Here is a 20,295-nt window from a genome sequence, read left to right on the forward strand (position 1 = left end):
ATCGTCTCGCCGTTTTCCTCCGGCTTTTCCGGTTTATAAGATAACCGTTTGCAGATGAAAACAAGCGGGACGAATAAGCGAACTATTTTATTAACGACAACGTTTCTCTTCCTTCCAAGAAAATAAGCTTCTGCCGGGGGTAAAAAAAAAATTGGAATAATCAGGGAATAGGGGAGACGAGGGGAATGGTAAATGGACAAGGTTTCCCTGTATTTCTGATTGTCTGTTAGAGGCGCAATTTCATTTGCACTTTCGTCCCTTTGTGAGGTTTAACCAAGGGATAAGAGGCTTTTGCGTTTGTAATTTTTCATTTGTCCATGGAAGAGAGAAGGGACGATCGCGAAAGCCTGCCCCGCCGCGTGCCAAACACTACTGGAAATGTAATTCTGTGAAAATTTAGCGGAAAACGCACTGCTCGATTGCTTGCACAGCGATTATCGTTGGGAAAATTGAAACTGTAATAGCTATTGTTTCGCTTAAACAAACATTCGTTGTATTAGGACACCGTAGCGCGATTTTCATTTAAACGGAACCAAAAAGTTCGCAGCGAGTGTTCAAATTGTTTAAACTGTTTACCATCGGAGATATTGAAACTGTAATAGTTCAGTTCATTTTTTTTTTTTTGGAGAAACGATTAGTTTGAGAATGTTAAATATTCGCAAGTATTAAAAATCTATCGTAAAACCACCGCAGATTATGAAATTATCGAAGTTTTTGTTACCGTAATGGAAAAGTGCAAATATAATGCTTGAAAAATTTGATCAGGTACTGAATATCAATGCATAATTTTAAGCTAGAGGTAACTGACAAATTTTCAACGAGCTAAATGGAAATTATTAGACAAACTGAGAGTAGAATTTGAATTTAAAGGAAATTGGCAAACTTCTAATTTGTATGCACCATTTTTTTTCAGGGGATGTTTTCCCCCTAAGATCGTTTCATCGCCGAAATAGAAAATGGTTTCGTAATTAGAGTCACTTGAACTACCTTCCTGCAAAGTTTCTCAAATTTTTTTGCATTTTTGGGTTGCCAAATTTTCCTTGTCAATAAATTAAAATTATGACGTATGTTTACGGTAAAAATGTAATAATGTCAATTTGGAATTTATTGAAATTTTTCAACAATTTATTTCTTGTTTTTTAAAGACGCAATGTAAGAAAAATTTTACCCAAAATTTTAACCATTTCGCATATTTCTTCACATTTTCCACGCGAGGAAACAGACGAGACAATGCGATCATTCTGACAATAACAGCGATGCGTTCCACGCCGAATTGAATACGATTTTAATTAAACACCGAAAGCGTCTCGTGAAACAAATCATGCGTTACAGGTGCTTTGTTAGACAGGATTGATAAATAAGTGAGGAAACGTGTTCCAATATGTTTTAGATAAACTAATACGATGGTACAATTTTCTTTTATCTCTGAAGAATTTTTCTCCAACAATAGGCTGTCTTAGTATCGTTTATTGAGGCGATGGAATGAAACAAGTATGTTAGAGGGAAATATTGAATTAAATAATTGTCAAACTTTCAATTAACTTTATTTCATTAATTTTAAATTGCTTCTAATTTATCTAACTTTAACTTCTCTATATATTTTCATACAAATCACAAAATTTCTTTATTACGTTTTTCTTTCTACAATTTACAAAACTTCTTTACCACATTTTTTCGATGCAAATTACAAAATTTTATAATTTCTGTCTTGTTACCAACTCGAAAAGCACATAATCAACAAAATCAGCGAACTACTGTTATTCAATCATTTCTGCCTCTAACTCATCATTCTACTCAAATCCTTAAATACCAATATCTACCTCTAAAATCACCAACGTTACATTATCTTCAATTTGACAATTTGTCTCAACGAAGTAAGAACAAAGTAAGAAAAAAATTCGGATGCTGCATGAAATTCACTTTTATCTCCACAACATCACACAGCCCACTCAAGTTCATTTTGATTGACGCTACAAGGCACACGCATTAGTGTTTTCTCCACTCCGTGGTACTCTGGGTACACGTGATTCATAGTGTTCTTCGACCTGCTTCCTCTCCCACTGCATATATCACATTTTCTTTACCCGATACATACCCGTGTACGTACTATGAGGCAAGGCACACCTTGCGAATCGTGTTATACGTTTTGATCGGTGAGATTTTATTTCCTTAGATATGCAAACCGCGTTACGAGACGCAGAGAAATTGTGTTTACATATATCGTCACGAGATTCGTCGGTTTACACAAAGTGATCTAGCGAAAGGGTTCACGCAGCTATATTTTTAACTAGTCACCGATATCGTTTATCTGGCATTTCTTTGAACAATTCAGGGCATTTTCGGTTAATAAATTTTGTAGCTATTCCAAAGATTAGCGTTAATTAAGGATTATCGGTGTACTTGAATTGAGAAATTTTTAAAAATTATATAAAATATATATGTAAAAATTTTTTCAATGAATTTTTTTTTATGGGTGATTTGAAAGGGAACCAGAGTAATTTTAATTATTCTGATAAATACCTGTTAAAGAAAATTGTGCAAGTAGAATTAATTTAAGTATTTCTCACTGAAACAATTTCTTTTAATTATACTTTGTTTTTCAGTATTCAACACTCATGGAACAGATTTATTTAATATTTGTTAATGTAATATGCGTAGATCTTTAAACCACCTATGATAAATGTAACAGACAGATAGTGTACTCGCTGGAAACCAGAGCAAAAGTTAAATGTGCACACACGTACTACGTGACAGGTTCCACTTCAACAGAACTTTAACATCTTGGTGACACAGAATTGTGTCCATTTTGAAAACTGTCTGTCGACAGTTCTCTTAACTGATTCTCCAGCTCCGCGAACATGTCCCAAACATGTTACATCGAATTTAAGCATCCTGATTTTCAAACTATACCCATATATTATGGTATACGAAACGTCATAAAGTGCCTTCTGACAAACTAATCGAGTAATATTAATGTAACTTTGAATATAACAATTAAGATCAGAGAAAAAATTTTCTATTCAGATAATAATATAAGATTTTAATTTCTAACGTTTACTTCTGTCAAAATTAGTATACAACAATGTATCATATATGTTATTGAAATAGTAGTAACAATACAGTAATATTAATATGATAATTCCTAGCAGAGATAAAAATTAGTCGTTTAAATTTTCTTCTGTAAAATTCTAAAACGTACCCTTTTTCACCCAAACGTTACAGCATTTTCTTGCCAAGCGACAAAGTGTAAAAATGTACTTATAATCTTAACCTATCAACATTTTTACAGTACTACAACAGTCAACATAAATTCTCGAACCTCCTTTCAAATCGCTTTATATTTCCCTTAGGTACGATTCAGAAATTCGATATTTCTGCAGATAAAATGCAGGAGATGCAAACAGGTGAGAGGAAATATTGTCGACATGCGAATATTATAACGCTTACGATGCCATAGATTCCTATCTTTCACAAACATGTTTTATACAATTTCGTTCAGTTTGTTCGTCGTACGTGCCCTTTAAAATCATGTGCCAAATTTGTTTCAACTGTTCAGACGACACGAAGACATTTCTATAAAAAGAAGCGTACGGTTTTCGAAACGACAAGCCAAATTGTTAATTCGTCCGCTTGTTGAAGAAATTTTTAAAGATTTTATTAGTTACATTTAAATTGTAACAAAATTTCAGCTGTTCTTTTTTCTATTTTTACCTTTTAAGTTCAGGCATTTTTTCGGTAATGGAATACCGTTTTTAATGAACTCTTTGAAAGAGCTTTAGCGGTACTTTTTTTGAAATTTTACCTGGATACAGTGACGAAAATTAAAGATGTTCGTTATTATAAAAGAGAAGCGTAAAATTTAGTAACGGTGGACGCCTCTATTCGTCGGTTACCGTTCGTTCGTTGAAACAACGTTGTAATTAAAAACGTTAAAAGCTCGCGATAATCAAATTGAAGGTTTATATTCAGGCTTTTTAATAGTAATATTGTAAACTCACATTCTTGCATGTTAAAATGTGTGTTTAGTCACTTTGTAAGTATTATACAATGTTTCGCATGTACACTTCCCTTTTTAAGTATTAGGACACCCGCTATATTCGTGCAGAAACTGTTATTCGATTTAACCCTTTAAATTGTATTGTAAAAATGAATTTAATACAGCTATTTTATTTAACGATAAATATTTGCTTCTTAAGGTTCTCTGTGATATTTTGTAAAAACAGTATGTTTAACCCTTTGCACTCCAAAGGCGCTGTTATGGCGACTTGGAAATGTAAAATTCAAATTTTTTTAACATTACTAAAGTAATGCAACTTAACTATTAAAAATCCTTTTTTTCTTAACAAATCTTTATATTTTCAAAAGTTTCACTGCAAAAGTATACTGAAATTGCTATCTAATCTTATCGAAAAATGCTTGGAGTACAAAGGGTTATAATGTTACAAAAGAAATTAGGATTCTTTTTAATGGAAATAGGAGTAAATAAATAGAAATAATTCTGTAGTTAAAGGGTTGAATTATCGCCAGATAATTTTGTTAATTTGCTATAATTTTTATTTTTATTTGTTATAATTTTGTTAATTTTGCTAAAGGAAACAAAAAACGACAAAAACCATACAAGAACTGAAGCACATTGGTCGCCGTTAATAACAAAAAGCTTCATTTCGAGTAAGAGAGGCGTTCGGCATAAACTGAAGAGTAATCTCCGCGCGATAATTACACAGCTTAAAAGTAACCTAAAGGAAACAATACGGGAAAGTTACTTGTGGCCAGATTAAGGGCTGTTTATGTTTACGACCGTCATTAAACAATGCGATTTAAATTCGTAAGCACTGTGCAATGAAAAAAAAGTGGCCGCCGCGATAGTAACTGTGTTCGCTGTTCTCCCATTGGAGACCACCGGTGCTACCGTTTCTTCACATTGTTTTATAATAATGGGACGTCATAAAAACAGATATCAGCTCTTTGTCTGGCATTATAATTAAAAAAGGTAGGCCGGTGCACACAGTGTACCGCGTCTTTTTCAATGAAAAATTTACGTAAACTTTCGAACATGGTACAAGGTGCTAGAAAACTTTTTTCCCTTTTTTTGAGGTGACTTTAATCCTTTGCGGACGGAGGAGCATATGTCGAAGTACAGGTTACTTGTGTAACACATAATTAGGTCACTATTCCTGTTTTCTTTTTTAAATAAGTTATGTCGAAATTATTGGAATTATTATATTAATATAGTAATTAAGATTCACACAGAAAAAGGCATTGAGTCGCTCAATTTGAGTGCAGGAATGAATTGTTTGTGACTTTTGGGTACGATCAATGTTTCATTTAAAAAGAGTGAAAAATAGATCGAACGTTGAAATAATTTCTATTATTCTTGATGATCTTTCGCGATTTTTCTGGCATCGCCATAGAAACTCGGTGGTTTTTAAAAGAAATTAAGAATACAAAGTACCTCGATAAGAAACGTAAAGTTACTTTAATAAAGCACATGTTGGAAAAGTAGATTGGAAATTGAAGAAAATTGATTCCCCCTTTTTCACAAGCAATTTTCTCATATTTTTTGCATCTTCGTCGATGTACATACTTCTCGAATATGTTAATTCACAACCGATATTTCTCTTTAAAAGTTGAAGCGATCTTCAAGAAAGTCTAAAAAAAAAAGCGTCAGCGACGAAATTGGAAAGCTTATAAAAATTTGATTTGAAAGCCGATGTGATTATACAGGCATAAACTTCCAGTAATTATAAAGTTAATGTCGCATCATAAAGAATCGAGAAAAGTTATCATTGCCTCGAATCAACTCCCTCGTTTGAGAACGAAATAAAAGATTTCTTGGAATTAATAAAACACAAGAAATTGAAGAAATATGAATAGCAAATAATCGAGAGAAACGACTTCTCATACTCCTGTTTGAAAAAATAATGTAAATTAAAAAATAAGAAATAGAACATTTACCATGAATTTTAAGATACATTCGGTTTAATCCTTAAACATCAATATTCCACAAGATAATAAACTATATCTGTAAAATAAATTACTTCGAATAATAGGGTTTAGTTAGCGATCAAATATTTACATTCTACAGTTCTATTCGCTCAAATTACACTAAGTGATGTTAAACTTTAATTACACAGATATTGTTTACAGAAGTTTACCGTGTATGAAAATATTTAAAAAAAAGGGTGAAATCTGACGAGTGAAAGTGGAATATTTGGAGTATATTTCTCATTCTGCATTTTCTACTCTTTTTCTCTCCCTTGCAATATTCAAAGCAAAAGCTGTATAAAACAGAGTGTTTCACTTTAATCTTCCCACGTGATGATCCTTGGTCAAAATTATTCTATTTCAAAGGGTGCACTTTACATGCGAAAATGTGAGTAACATAACACCATCGTTAAATTCTAACATTGTCTTTTAAATAAAATCACGCATCTCTTCTCTTCAAATTTCTAAATAATATGTAAATAAACTTCAATGAATAATTTGATATAATTTTTGAACGAGTTAGTGAAACAGTTTCCTATAATAATTTTAACAAAATAATATTGCTTGTAATATAAAAATAATTAGTCTACTAATGAATAAATAATAACTCCTCGTTCGATTAATTTCTTTAAAAAAACAAAGATGTGCAAGAATAATAATTTCTAAATATTATGAATTATTCTACCTAGTAGTTTAGGTAAATTAGATATAATTGTTCTAAAGTTTATATTAAGCATTTTTTACCAAATTTTTTAAACCAACTTTTCTAATAACTTTAAGGGACTAATCGATATCAATAATTCTCAAAATAATTGCACAACAGAATTAAAACGTCCAAAGTGATTTTACAAAGACAGAATTATACTAGAACTTATGGAAACGTATTCGATTTACCTTTAATTAGACTCATATTTTACAATTCAAAGCTTTAAATACCCTCTCGTTCTACAGTTCAGCTCATTCCCGTTGCCAAGTTGTAGAATTAACGCATAAATCAATTCTACTCTTTAATGACACATACAGCTGCACTATACGATAAATCTGTCGGTTGTTTTCATTCAAAATAACAGAGCGGCAAGTTTATTTTCATACGAAGTAACACGGAAATTAATAATAAGGCAAACTCGTATCTCGCAATTGCGAGTTTCTGCTAACTCGAGCCATAATTAAGGTGGGATTACTTTCACTACATCTCCGAGATATATTTTAATCTGGAAATTTGAAGAATAAATCGTGAAGTTAAGTTGAAACAGAATTTTGTTCCGTCAGTTCCTGCAAATCAATATTTCTTTTTTTCTTTTTTTTTTTTAGTGAATTTGGAGAACAACATAAGTGCAAAAGAGGAAAATAAGTTATTCATAGAAATGTAAAAGTATATAAAGGCTAATATAAAATTACAATATGTTACTAATTTGAGAAATAAAAATTGTTAAAAAAACAAGATTTTCAATTATGAACTTTCATTTGAAAGATTAATTGTTATCTACCTGCACTAATTTTTTTTTTAATTTAACAAAAATTAAATATTCTCCACCTATGCAAACTTGAAAAAAATTTAAGTGAAATTAAAGATTATCCACCTACATACATTAAAAAAACAATTGAAAAAAATCACTTGAGTCAAATCACAAAGAAGCTTGCAATATTAATTATAATAAAGAAGTTGGGAATCACTTAGCTATCACTTTCGGTGTTTTATTTCAATTCTGTCGTATAATTATTTTGACGATTATTAATATCAATCAACTTTTCTTAAATTACTACGAAAATCTAATTAATAATTAGAATATTTAGAACGATCATATTCTATTTATCGAAATTTCTTGTAAATAGATAAAGTAGCAAGAAAGTTTCCTCGACAGAATTTTGATTGCGATTATTATCATAAGATTCTTTTTCGTACCAAATATGCAAGACTAAATGTTAAAATATAATTTTCTTTTTACTATTTATGTTGAGAAACAATTGAAATCTTAGGATGCTCTTGAGGTTTCGAAATAAAATTCACAGAAACATGTTACGTTACGGTGAAATTGATAGGATCGCCATAAAGAAAGTTTCCAAAGTTTGGAATAGCTGTGCGTAAATATAGTCGTGGGGAAGTTCGTGCGTCAATGCGACTTTCACGAGTGTTGCGACACAGTTAAACGATACTTGATGTAGATTCGAAGGAGAACATGTCAACGATTATGAACTTCAGGCTGTTATACTAAACTACACATACGTATCTTGTCATTTACCCAATGTAAATTGTAAACTTTGGTGGAAAAATATTCTCGGAGATGCAAGAAAATTTCTGTCTACGTACCTTTTCGAATTTTTCAATTAGGATAAATTATTACCTTGAAAATTTCCAAGTTCTTTATAAAACAATTAAAGAGAACGTATTCTATATTTAAAAATTCTGTAATTTGCAACAATTTTAGCTCGAAGAATATTATCGTTATAAAATCTAATTAAATTTATCAGACTGTAACTCTATAAAGCAGAAGTCTTTTCCTACTTTAACATGTACAACGTGAATGCATTTTGCATGTGGCAATGAAACAGCGTTCAGTGAAACAAAGTTCATCAACGAAATGCTTCTGCAATTCAACTTTAAGAGCCAAGTTTATTATCGCATTCTAGACATTTATTAATACCATCACGAACATGCGTGAATATTTATACAATCTTTCTTTCCAAAAATAGATATTTAAGGTTATATCGAAATCAATCACACCAGTTTATATTCTTCATGCAAAAGTAAATAAAAAATGTAGAATACAATTTTTTCATACGAGGCTTAGTTTTTGAGAAAATCGGGTTTGAAATTCCTTTGGGTGTGTTCACACGAAAGCGACATTCCTCCTATATTCAAACCCGATTTTCTCGAAAACTAAGCCTCGTATGAAAAAATTGTATTCTACATTTTTTATTTACTTTTGCATGAAGAATATTCCACATTTATTGTTTATTTTTGCACGGGGAATCATCTCCCGCCAATTTTTACTATACTTTCGACCACACCCTATAATCATCATTATACTTCATTAAATAGCTTAACTAATTTTAACTAATAACTAATTTAAGCAAAATAATTTTGGCATCCTACGGAACTCTAATTATTATCTCTGAAAAAATCCCACGAATTTTCATTCTAACGTCAAATTTCGTTCACTTCACTTGGAAATATTTCATTGGAAGTTCTAATCCGGCTAACAAGACGAGAAAAATACGAGGGAGCAAAAGGAAACAATTCTAAAATCAATTTCATGCAGTATCCAATTTATAGCACGCTTCGCGACACTCTTTGCGAACGTTTTTATCGAGCGTTCACGTGTATCTCATCAAATCTAGACGACATTTAGCGTATTGGCAGTTTGATATATTGGCAGGAGAAGATAACGAAGCTGCAACGCAGGAGTCGCGTCTCACGTGTATTTTCCATGGCGAGTGAATCGAGGTTGTTCAGTGTTAGCAGAAACAATAGACTTAGAGCTTACTCGAGATCTTTGTGCTGCGGCGCTATATTGTCCGACTACACGTTATCTCGACAGACACTGCCGAATTTCGAGCACAATAATTTATCGATTTATTATTATTTTATTTTTTATCTCGCGCTTCATTCCTGCCGATGGTCTGCGCTGAAAGCTTTTATCGGTTCGCGATAACCGTTAAAAGATTCTCTTTTTTTCTCTCTCTCTCCCTCGCTACAGTAAAAACTTCATTTCACGTAGTTACCGAGTTTTCCAAGGTTATTTTATCGCGCTATTATTTCGAAATTTTATCTGACCGCGAATTTATATATTATTGACTAGACTGGACCGGTGGAACGATATAAAATAACAGGTTGTCGCAGGAAGTGTTTTTGATCAAATGCTCTTTTACGACTCGGTTTTGCATTCAATTCTAGCAGATTGTACCTTGTGAAACTAATGGAAAATTGTGAGCTATAATTTGTTAAAATTGCTTCGAATTGTGTTATGTCCAGTAGCATTTTCATTTAATTTTCATTTATTGCGTACGAAGCATTACTGTTCACTTACCCCTTTTAACGAAACCTAAAGGAATTTATATATACGTACTTTGCTCTTAAAATAAGTATAAATGAGAAAAACCTGAAACCAATTTTTCTCTTATTCAATATAAGTGTATTACCAACAAGTTTCAATATAAGTTTCTAATTACACGTTACAATGCGTTGCAATGAAAAAATCAAAAGTAAACACTTAGATGACCAATAATGTGAGCAGAAGTTACCATTAAGCTACTTGTACGATTGCAATTCCGACTGATCCAGAAAAATGCTGACAAAATAGATCGAACTATCTGAAAATTTCAAATAATTGAATTTATGGTCAAAACGCGTTGTTTGCCAACGAACAGCTAACTTTACGAGCAGAAGTTGTATGCTATTAAACTACTTGTACCATCGAAAGACATTCTTACTGGTTGCTTAGGTCCGACAAAGTTCACCAACTTGACTTACTTAAACAAATTAGACGATAATGCATCGACGACCGAACGAGAAGACACACAGCATCCTGTATCGATCCTTGGAGTCGATTGGAAAATTGGTAAACAACAAGAGATTACGTGAGAAAGGTTGACGCATGTGAATATTTTTCATACGAGTTTCGCCTCGTTGACTGACTGAATCGAGAAATGAAATGATTACCGTGCAACATTAACCACTCTGAAGATTGACGTCAACACTCACCTTGACGCTTAATGATACTCTGAACGATTACAATGTTGGCAATAGCTTTCTTTGAAAGTAGCTCCCTCCAATCGATTCTTATCAGTGGAGATTGCGTGTTATTATTTCTCTTATTTATTGTAGATCAGATGAAGATTAATTGTACTATATTTTGAGCAAAGATCGTTGCTCGATCTTTCTGGCTAGAGCTAAATATGGAAGTTGTTGTGTAACAGGTTACAACATCGATACGAAGTTAAATTCATTGATTATTGCTTCTTCATTTTTCTTTTTCTTAATGAATTCGAGATATCCGAGCTGAAATTCGAGGATCAATTATACCATACGTAATTTTACAGAAAATGGTAAAATAAATAATAAAGGTAATAAAGAAAAAGAAGTGTATTTTTTTTTTAAACGAATTCGAGATATCTGAGTTAAAATTTGACGATCAATTATACTATATATAATTATAGAGAAGATGGATCATATGCAAAAAGAGATGTCTGAATACTAACTCATGCTCTGAGTAGGAATCCGATCGATCAGCGTAACGAAACCGCACTGATCAGTCCCCGTATTGTATCTTAATATTACATGCTACTGACATTGCAAGGAACTCCAGCGAAATCCAGCTAACTTTAGGATTTCCTAACGTAACAGTCCTGGAACTAAATGAAACTGTAACAGCGTAGGCACGCATCCCAGAGCTTTCCAATGAATTAGTCTCACCGACAGGCATTACGTGAACCTACGAGATCTTTTAACCCTTTGTCTTACAATGATTTTGTCACACTCGTGTCAGAAAAATGAATTTTAATTTTAACTTTCATTTTAATTTCTGAAATTAAGAATTAACAAGTGTGTATATATATAGAGTGTATGAACATAAGGCTTGTACAGATAGTCGGTAAAATAATCGTAAGTCAAAGGGTTAAGGTGTTAGGCCACCTTGACCGCTCGAGAATCATAGGTATCTTTGTGAATTTTTTCTGCGAATATAAGGAAATGTGCGGGAACTTAGTCACAAAGCCTGTAATACATAATTGTCCAAATATACAAAAATATTTTTTTTATACAAAATAGACGGTGTTAGAGCCACTTTTGTAGAGTACCGTTCAAGTTCGGATACTCCAATACTCGGATTCAAGTTCGAATACTCGAGTACTCAGATTCAAGTTCGAATACTCGAGTACTCAGATTTAAGTTTGGATACTCGAGTATTCAGATGAAAGTCCGGATATTCGAGTACTCAGATTCAAGTTCGAATACTCGAGTTCCCGGATTCATGTCCGGATACTCGAGGACTCAAATTCTATTTCGGATACTCGAGTACTCAGATTCAATTTCGAATACTCGAGTACTCAAATGCAAATCCGGATACTCGAGTACTCATACTCATATCCGATTCTCGAACCGGAATTCGGATTACAACGAGTACTCCGAGTAATCGGATACCCTAGTAGTAAGAGCTCTAATTCTTCGACTTTTGACTGAACCATCGAACGCGAATTTTGGACACTTCTTGTACTGTATCTACACGTGATTCTCAATTATTAAAAAAAATGAATTTATTCCTTTCTTGACTGAACTGATGCTAGAGAGTTCATTTCCGTCGATCATCTCGCCGTTTCTACGTAACAGGATGAATCACTTGAATATTATTTACGTCACATTCCCAGTAATAACAGATTTTTGATGTTTGTAGATATCTTAAATTACATCTACCGTATTATTGCGAATTTACAGCGAAATGTGCGTCATTAAACACTCAAACAACATTAAACACACGTTATCTTCGATAAGCAAAGGCTTTTAAATCTTATTATATAAAGAGTTCTACCTCATCCATACTTCAGTCGTTTCGACGTAAGACAAAAGGAAGCATTCTCAGGTTTTTGAAACTTCTTCGTCAAAGCAAATGTAAGGATCATGTTCCATAAGATAAGAATTCCAGGCGTTCTTGTATTCTGCTTGAAATAGGTGAAGAAACGATTTTATATCGTCAAATTTTTTCTTTCACTTTTAACGAAATTAAATTTGACAGAATTCGAAATAAAAGTTACAGTAATAACGCTCAATTTTTAGAACGAAATGAAATTTGATACAATTTGAAAGAAAAGTTGTATCAATCATGCTCACTTTTAACGAAATTAAATTTGACAGAAATTGAAACAAAAATTATAGTAATAAAGCTCGTTACAAGAATGTACTTAAATTCTTCGATTAATTATTATTATAAATACGCGGTCTCTGGAGCACTATAATTCCCCAATTGCTATCACTTACCAATACTGCTATTAATAACAGCATACTCTGGTCACGTTGCCTAGAAATATTTCAGTAATATTTAACGACACAGAGTAATGAATATAAACAAGAATTATCCTAAAATTATAAATAAAAACTGCCGACGAGAATCTTATTTCAAGCCTGGCAAAAGCTGCATATTTAAAAGTTTATCGGCGAATGGAAAACTAGTCAGAAATACAAAATTCGCGAGTTTTTAATTCTTATCTAGATGTCGAGGGAAAAAGTGGTCATTTAAAATTGAACACCTGTCGATCTACCTGAATTAAGCCGACTTTGTGTCTTCAGAACGGCCTTGTAAATATCGAGGTGATGTACAAAGCAGCTCGATAAAAGCAAGCTGCGATTACTTTTTACTGACGAGATAAAATAAGGGTCGGCCGCTCGAGACAATCGACCCTGATCGCCATTCGATCGGAGAATGAGTATTAACATGGCACACACGAACGTACAGGCACATTTAGCAACCCTCTTCGTTCTTTCTGTTACAGATTGACAAGATGCCACTGTCAGAGTTCCGTAAGAAGAAGTTACTCTACGTTTTCAACACTTTCTTCGGTGAGTGAACAACTTTACAGTGTCATAACGTTTCGTCGTGGAAAAGAAAGTTTGAAATTTTTTAAATTTTCAACGAAGCTTTGAAAATTTCAATTTGTGCGGGATTTGACAGGTTTAACAATTGTGCAGTAAATGAGTTCGAACGTTGAATTTTCTATGTGTTCCGACACATATCTGCGTGACATTAATGTTACTTGACTCTGATCGTATTAAACTTTGTCACATTGTACGTAAGTTAATTATATAGCGAATTTTTTGCAACGTTATGTCACAAGAATAAAACTTCGTTCAAGCTTTTCCCATTTTCTTACGGTCAATTTTTTATTGAAACTAAATGTCAATAAAACAACATAATTTCGATACCGAAGTCTTAATATCACAATGTTCTCGCAAGGAAAGCTATAACAGTGAAACAACTATTGATAAAATTAGAAATATTTTATCCTTGTAAAATCACTTGTACAGAATTACTAAACTATGCCTAGAAAATGATTGCACCCGACAATTTCTAGAAGCATCCATACGAATTGAGATATAGCAGACTTAAGTATGTATATTCTTGATACAGATACTTCAAAGAGGGATTCAAATAAGAATTTACATATCTAAGACGTGTATACGTAGATATTTGTAAGACTTACTTAATAATACAGTCAGTTCAGTGAAACTTCTGCCTCCAAAATGTCCTGCAGCTAAGTAAGACACGTTTCACAGGCACTGTAACAAATTTATCAAGCATCAGCTTCAATCGAATACACCAACACCAAAAAATCCGTTCGTCAAATTGTTCACACGTGTGAAACATTTCCTTCTCAATTGCCAATGTGACCGTGAAAAAGATTCTAAGTAATCCGATTTCGCGTAAACTGTAATATCCCTCAGCAGTCCGTAATTGCCTGAAGAAAATTCCACGGTCTAATCGAGTAAACGAACTTCCTCGGATATGATCCACGAGACCGATACAGAGCAAGTCCTCATCGCCAGTTAGCCAGTATTTTCCCCTCAAGAAAAGTGTTGTCAGTCGCCTGGTAACGAAATAACAGAACTGATTGTCCTCCGAGCGATCCCAACACATTTACCGTCGCTCTTACTCGAATCAAGGCGGCTGCCCCGCAATCTTTCTCCACTTGTGGACCCTCTTGGGGCTATCGCGGCCGAAAGCAACCACGCTCTTTCCAACGAAATGAAATAGTGTCTAAAGGAAGCAGTAGGGGGATAAGGTGAACGAGATCCTCCGGAGGGTATTTTCGGAGGCTGAAAACGGAATCGAGGTTATATAGGGGCGTTTTGTTCGGCCTCTCTATGGCACCTACGCTGTTGGCGTGGTTGAGCAAAAGTGAGTCAGCCAGGACACCTATTTATGGTATGAGCAGGATCAGATAAACAATGGACTCGGTTAAGGGGGCTGTCTTGCCGCATTGAAATTACACGTTCGCTCGTGTACGCGTATCTTCAAAGTGCCTAGAGCAACGGATCCGTTTATGCGGCTGTGCATCCAGGCAATCATTCATGCAACTTGGCCGCGGTTCAATACAGAGTGTTGTTGAAAGCGGTGTACAAACGGCCGTGAAACGATTCCTCGTGCAAAAGTAAACAACAAACGTACAATAACATTTTTTCCTCCGACGCTTAGTTTCGGAGAAAATCGAGTTCGAAGATACGAGCGAACTGTCGCTTTCGTGTAAACCGTACCCGAAGGATATTCAAACCCGATTATCTCGAAAACTAAGCTTCGTATGGAAAAATTTCACTCTACATTTTTTATTCAGTTTTGCGCAAAGAATCACCTCCCGTCCTTTTGTACTACACTTTCGACCACACCCTGTATATTTCTGAGAAAGAGGCGCACGGCTATTTTGGTTGTACAGGGTGTTAAAATAGAGGGTCCAATCATTGATTAATCATTCTTTACCCCTCTCGACGAATACTACACGCCCTCGAAGTCTTCGATCCTTTTCGTTTCAACACCCCGTATATACATACATGCATGCATAGAACGCCTTGCAGCGTGCAGTTTGAAAAGTACACGGTTGCTTGTTGCGCGAGTGAAATTATCGCGGGTGTGAGTAACAGGCTGGCGTAAATATTGCGCGCAATTAACGAACAAAACTTGCGAATAGAGTCGAGTACGTGTGAACACGTGCGCATCAAGAACTGCGTTAGCACAGTGTTCGCCGCTATGTGGCGAGGTTGCTCGTGTAGAGCGTGGAGGTCACAGGCGTGTACACGCTTCGCGGACCTCATTAGCCCCTTACTTTCTTCCCTTCTTTGACCGTCGATCGGCTGCTAAACATATCCTAACAGGGCTGCTCTTCGCCGTCGATACGGTATTTCACCATGACCCAGAGATGCTGAGAACGTTCTACGGTGAATCGCGAATCTTCGCGTGCAATCTAGAAGTTTGGTCGTATAGATTGACATTTCAGCGATTTTTCATGGATCTAGATTGTCTTTCAAATATAAATTTTTTATACGATTTATGCGATCCCTCTCTCTCGGATAAAACTATATAGATATACTGTTGTTTTCGCGTGTGTAAGATACTTGGGAGCAAGCCTAAAATAATTTATTGGAAGAATAGTAATGAGATTTGAAAGAACGATATTTCTGATATAATTCAATTAAGTTTTTTCTTTTTAAATATAATTTAAGGTCGCACTGACAGATTGTTTATAAGCGAAAATATTTGGAGGTGATTGTATATTTCACGATAACGGTTTGTTCTACGGTAAAGTTCGATTGTTTTCTTCAGATTAATACGAATTTTCCAAAGTGGAATGTTATATCAATTCAATGAAGCTTTTGTGAAAAGATAATTATGTGTCAAAGAAAGTAATTAGTAAAATATAATAGTTTCGAATTAACAGAGATATTTCTTTCAAAATTTATAAATTAGACGGAGTTTAAAGTGAAATTGGAAGTACTGACAAGTATTAATTAAAATCGGAAGTGAAACTTGGTTGTAAAAATGAAAATTGCAACGTGAAATTTTGAAATTTATCGATGAAATTTAGCAGTTCTCGTAAAATCTGCCATTCCGCATTAACTTGAAAAATTATTTCGTTTTGAACATTACAGTTCACTTCAGTTACGCTAGTTCCAATTTCAAATGAGATATCGAGAGTGACAAGTATAATTTGAAGGAGCAAGCTGCTTTCCTTTATCCAGCAATTTCTACTTCATCCAAACAATGTAATATTAACACATAATTTCGAGATCGACGTGTATAATACTTTCAATCAAAATTAAATCGTATTCAGTATAAAATTCAATAAAAACCGTTAAATAAAGATTGGAAAAAGTTTAATTTGATCCCTGATGTGACCAGAATACAGCATTTCGTTTTAACCATAAAATTAATATTTCAAGAAATATTTCACAAGTAAAAAGTGGGCCAACAGTTACTTAAAAAAAGCAGTTAAATTTAACTCCGAGGTGAAGTCAATTTAAAAAATTCAGCTCTCCACTCTCTTCACACTCAATTATAAATTTCCATAATTCACCGAATCCTGGAAGCCGATACACTCCAAACCTTCCGATCCCCAAATTATGTCATCCTAACCTCGATAAAAGAATTCCCCATAACAGCGGAATTGTAAAAATCCACGTCGCTGAATGGTAATTGCTGTTTAGCACGGCGGACGGGTGAAAATAATAAAGAAAAGAATAGGAAGAGAACGTAAAAATGGAAAAAAACAGAAAAAACGAAAGAAAAACTGGGGCAAAGAGAAACAGTAGATAAGTAACAGCAGGAGGAGAGCACCGGAAAAGAAAGGACTCGCTCGGTAAAATCAGAATTAATAAACGGGAAGCTGGTGGATCCCTGAGGGATCTAAGGATAGTAAGGCAACACCTGAAAAGGGATAGAAAAGTCAGGCCACGAGCCACGAAATTGGGTCGACTTTACGAAAACTAATGACGTCCGATTCAAACGACGACGACGACGACGACCTTGCCGTGAACGATGAATGGTACGATCGACGAGAGGCCGTCCTTTCCACAGGTCCGTCGTGAAATCTTGCACACAACTCTAGCTGGATACAGGCCAAAATACCACCCCTTCTAGCTACCCACACCTGACACACGCCCATATTTCATTACATCGATTCCTTGTCACGTGTTTTGCCTACGTGATCGAGCCCCTTTTCCCCTGTGAAAGCTTTCCAATGAAGCGCAGAAGGTTTTGTTTCCATCATCGACGCTGTACAGAATGATAAGCTGACGAGGCTAAACAATGTAATATTAACACATAATTTCGAGATCGACGTGTATAATACTTTCAATCAAAACTAAATCGTATTCAGTATAAAATTCAATAAAAACCGTTAAATAAAGATTGGAAAAAGTTTAATTTGATCCCTGATGTGACCAGAATACAGCATTTCGTTTTAACCATAAAATTGATATTTCAAGAAATATTTCACAAGTAAAAAGTGGGCCAACAGTTACTTAAAAAAAGCAGTTAAATTTAACTCCGAGGTGAAGTCAATTTAAAAAATTCAGCTCTCCACTCTCTTCACACTCAATTATAAATTTCCATAATTCACCGAATCCTGGAAGCCGATACACTCCAAACCTTCCGATCCCCAAATTATGTCATCCTAACCTCGATAAAAGAATTCCCCATAACAGCGGAATTGTAAAAATCCACGTCGCTGAATGGTAATTGCTGTTTAGCACGGCGGACGGGTGAAAATAATAAAGAAAAGAATAGGAAGAGAACGTAAAAATGGAAAAAAACAGAAAAAACGAAAGAAAAACTGGGGCAAAGAGAAACAGTAGATAAGTAACAGCAGGAGGAGAGCACCGGAAAAGAAAGGACTCGCTCGGTAAAATCAGAATTAATAAACGGGAAGCTGGTGGATCCCTGAGGGATCTAAGGATAGTAAGGCAACACCTGAAAAGGGATAGAAAAGTCAGGCCACGAGCCACGAAATTGGGTCGACTTTACGAAAACTAATGACGTCCGATTCAAACGACGACGACGACGACGACCTTGCCGTGAACGATGAATGGTACGATCGACGAGAGGCCGTCCTTTCCACAGGTCCGTCGTGAAATCTTGCACACAACTCTAGCTGGATACAGGCCAAAATACCACCCCTTCTAGCTACCCACACCTGACACACGCCCATATTTCATTACATCGATTCCTTGTCACGTGTTTTGCCTACGTGATCGAGCCCCTTTTCCCCTGTGAAAGCTTTCCAATGAAGCGCAGAAGGTTTTGTTTCCATCATCGACGCTGTACAGAATGATAAGCTGACGAGGCTAGGTTGCTACCTGAAACGGCGGGTATTAATGTTAACGTGGCTACCGTGAATATAATGCAATGACGCCTGTGACATCATCGTGACATAATGTTAGACGTTACGAACACTCTTTATCTACGCTCTTTCCTTTGGTACCGTGCCAATGTTCACCTACTGCTTCTTTCTCACCTATTCCTACCTTTCTGCCTGCTCACGTTTCCCGGGAAATCTATACAGCTATCTCGCGCGCTCGAGGATCGTAATGTCACGGTGAAATAAAAATTATGGTTTGTCTGGTGTTTTATGTTTTCGCTGGGTAATTTTTTGCGAAGCAAATTTGCGCGAAAATTGATAGATTAAAAAATTCATATATTATTTAACCCTTTCGTGACGAAATTGTTATTTATTTTTTATTCTACTATTTAGGTCGCGAATATGTTTCAGCAACGAATTTGAAAAGTAAACAATACATCATTTTGCACTTTTCAATGTTTGTCGTTGAAGAGTATAAATTTTGTCAATTTACACTACCTACTACTGTATATCTAATAATTTTCGAGATATTCGATGTTTAATACCTCCTCAATGTGGACGATGGCCGATAGAAAAAAAATTAGTGTGGAATATTTTTTTCAGATCTACTGGGGAACGAAATTTCATGAAAATCGGTGATTATCACTTCTCTAATTCCCTTCATCCCTGACGAGCTTTGAGTTTTTCAATGATTAAAGATTAATGAAGTCCACTGAGGTTTCTCGATGGAAAGGGGGAGGGAAGGGTGGTTCTTTACGACGTAACACTTTGATATACGATCTGGAGTGCAAATTAAAAATTTGATAATTTTCTGGATGTTCTTTAATATCTTATTAATGCAATTAATTAAAAACATCTTCATCGCTGTTCCTGATTGCAACAAATACTAATAACATACGTGGAAAGTAATTTTAACACAGTTTGAAGACAAATTTTAAGATGCTTTTGAAAAATTGTTGATAAATGTTTTTCTATTTATTGTCAGATTAACAATTTTGTAAATTTAATTTCCTTACGTGAGTGATATGAAAGAAAATTCGATATACGCAGATATGTGATAGAAAATGAATATTTCGAGGCAAGTGGAGTTTATTAAAACCTGGACTCATGTGTTTTTGTTCACGTTTCTAGATTTCAATCAAAGTGGAGCAATTGATAAGAAGGATTTGGACCTTGCTATACAAGTAAGCATTCGTTGAACTAATAATATTTAATTATATTGAGATTAATGTTGATATTTCTGCAACAACTTGTGTATTCTAGGTAAATATAATTATACGATCCTTTTTCATTTTATTTTAGCGAATCAATGAAAACAGAGGCTGGGCTGCTGATAATCCCAAAGCTCAAAGTATAAGAGATACTTTGCTCAAAATGTGGGATAATTTGAGGCAAGGAGCTGATACAGATCAAGACGGTCAGGTAATACTTTGTTGAAATTTATTTGAACTGAATAAATTGAGATCGAGTCTCTGC

The 20,295-nt window shown here is 34.5% G+C and overlaps 1 protein-coding gene across 2 annotated transcripts in view; it reads left to right on the forward strand.

Annotated features, from left to right (window-relative positions):
- The window catches only part of LOC108572674 (calexcitin-2), a 75,851-nt gene that overhangs the window by 52,743 nt on the left and 2,813 nt on the right, over positions 1-20,295 (forward strand). Inside the window, exons 1-4 of one of the 2 annotated variants that reach the window (XM_017934941.1) lie at positions 12,522-12,589; positions 13,468-13,534; positions 19,951-20,003; positions 20,122-20,241. In XM_017934941.1, coding sequence (XP_017790430.1) covers positions 13,477-13,534; positions 19,951-20,003; positions 20,122-20,241 — 231 coding nt within the window. In that variant the 5' untranslated portion in view covers positions 12,522-12,589; positions 13,468-13,476. Of the gene's footprint in view, positions 1-12,521; positions 12,590-13,467; positions 13,535-19,950; positions 20,004-20,121; positions 20,242-20,295 lie in introns of those variants that run through there. The other variant, XM_017934942.1, reaches the window with a different exon arrangement.

Source organism: Habropoda laboriosa, unplaced genomic scaffold (genome assembly GCF_001263275.1).
Source record: "Habropoda laboriosa isolate 0110345459 unplaced genomic scaffold, ASM126327v1 scaffold22, whole genome shotgun sequence".
Lineage (NCBI taxonomy): Eukaryota > Metazoa > Arthropoda > Insecta > Hymenoptera > Apidae > Habropoda > Habropoda laboriosa.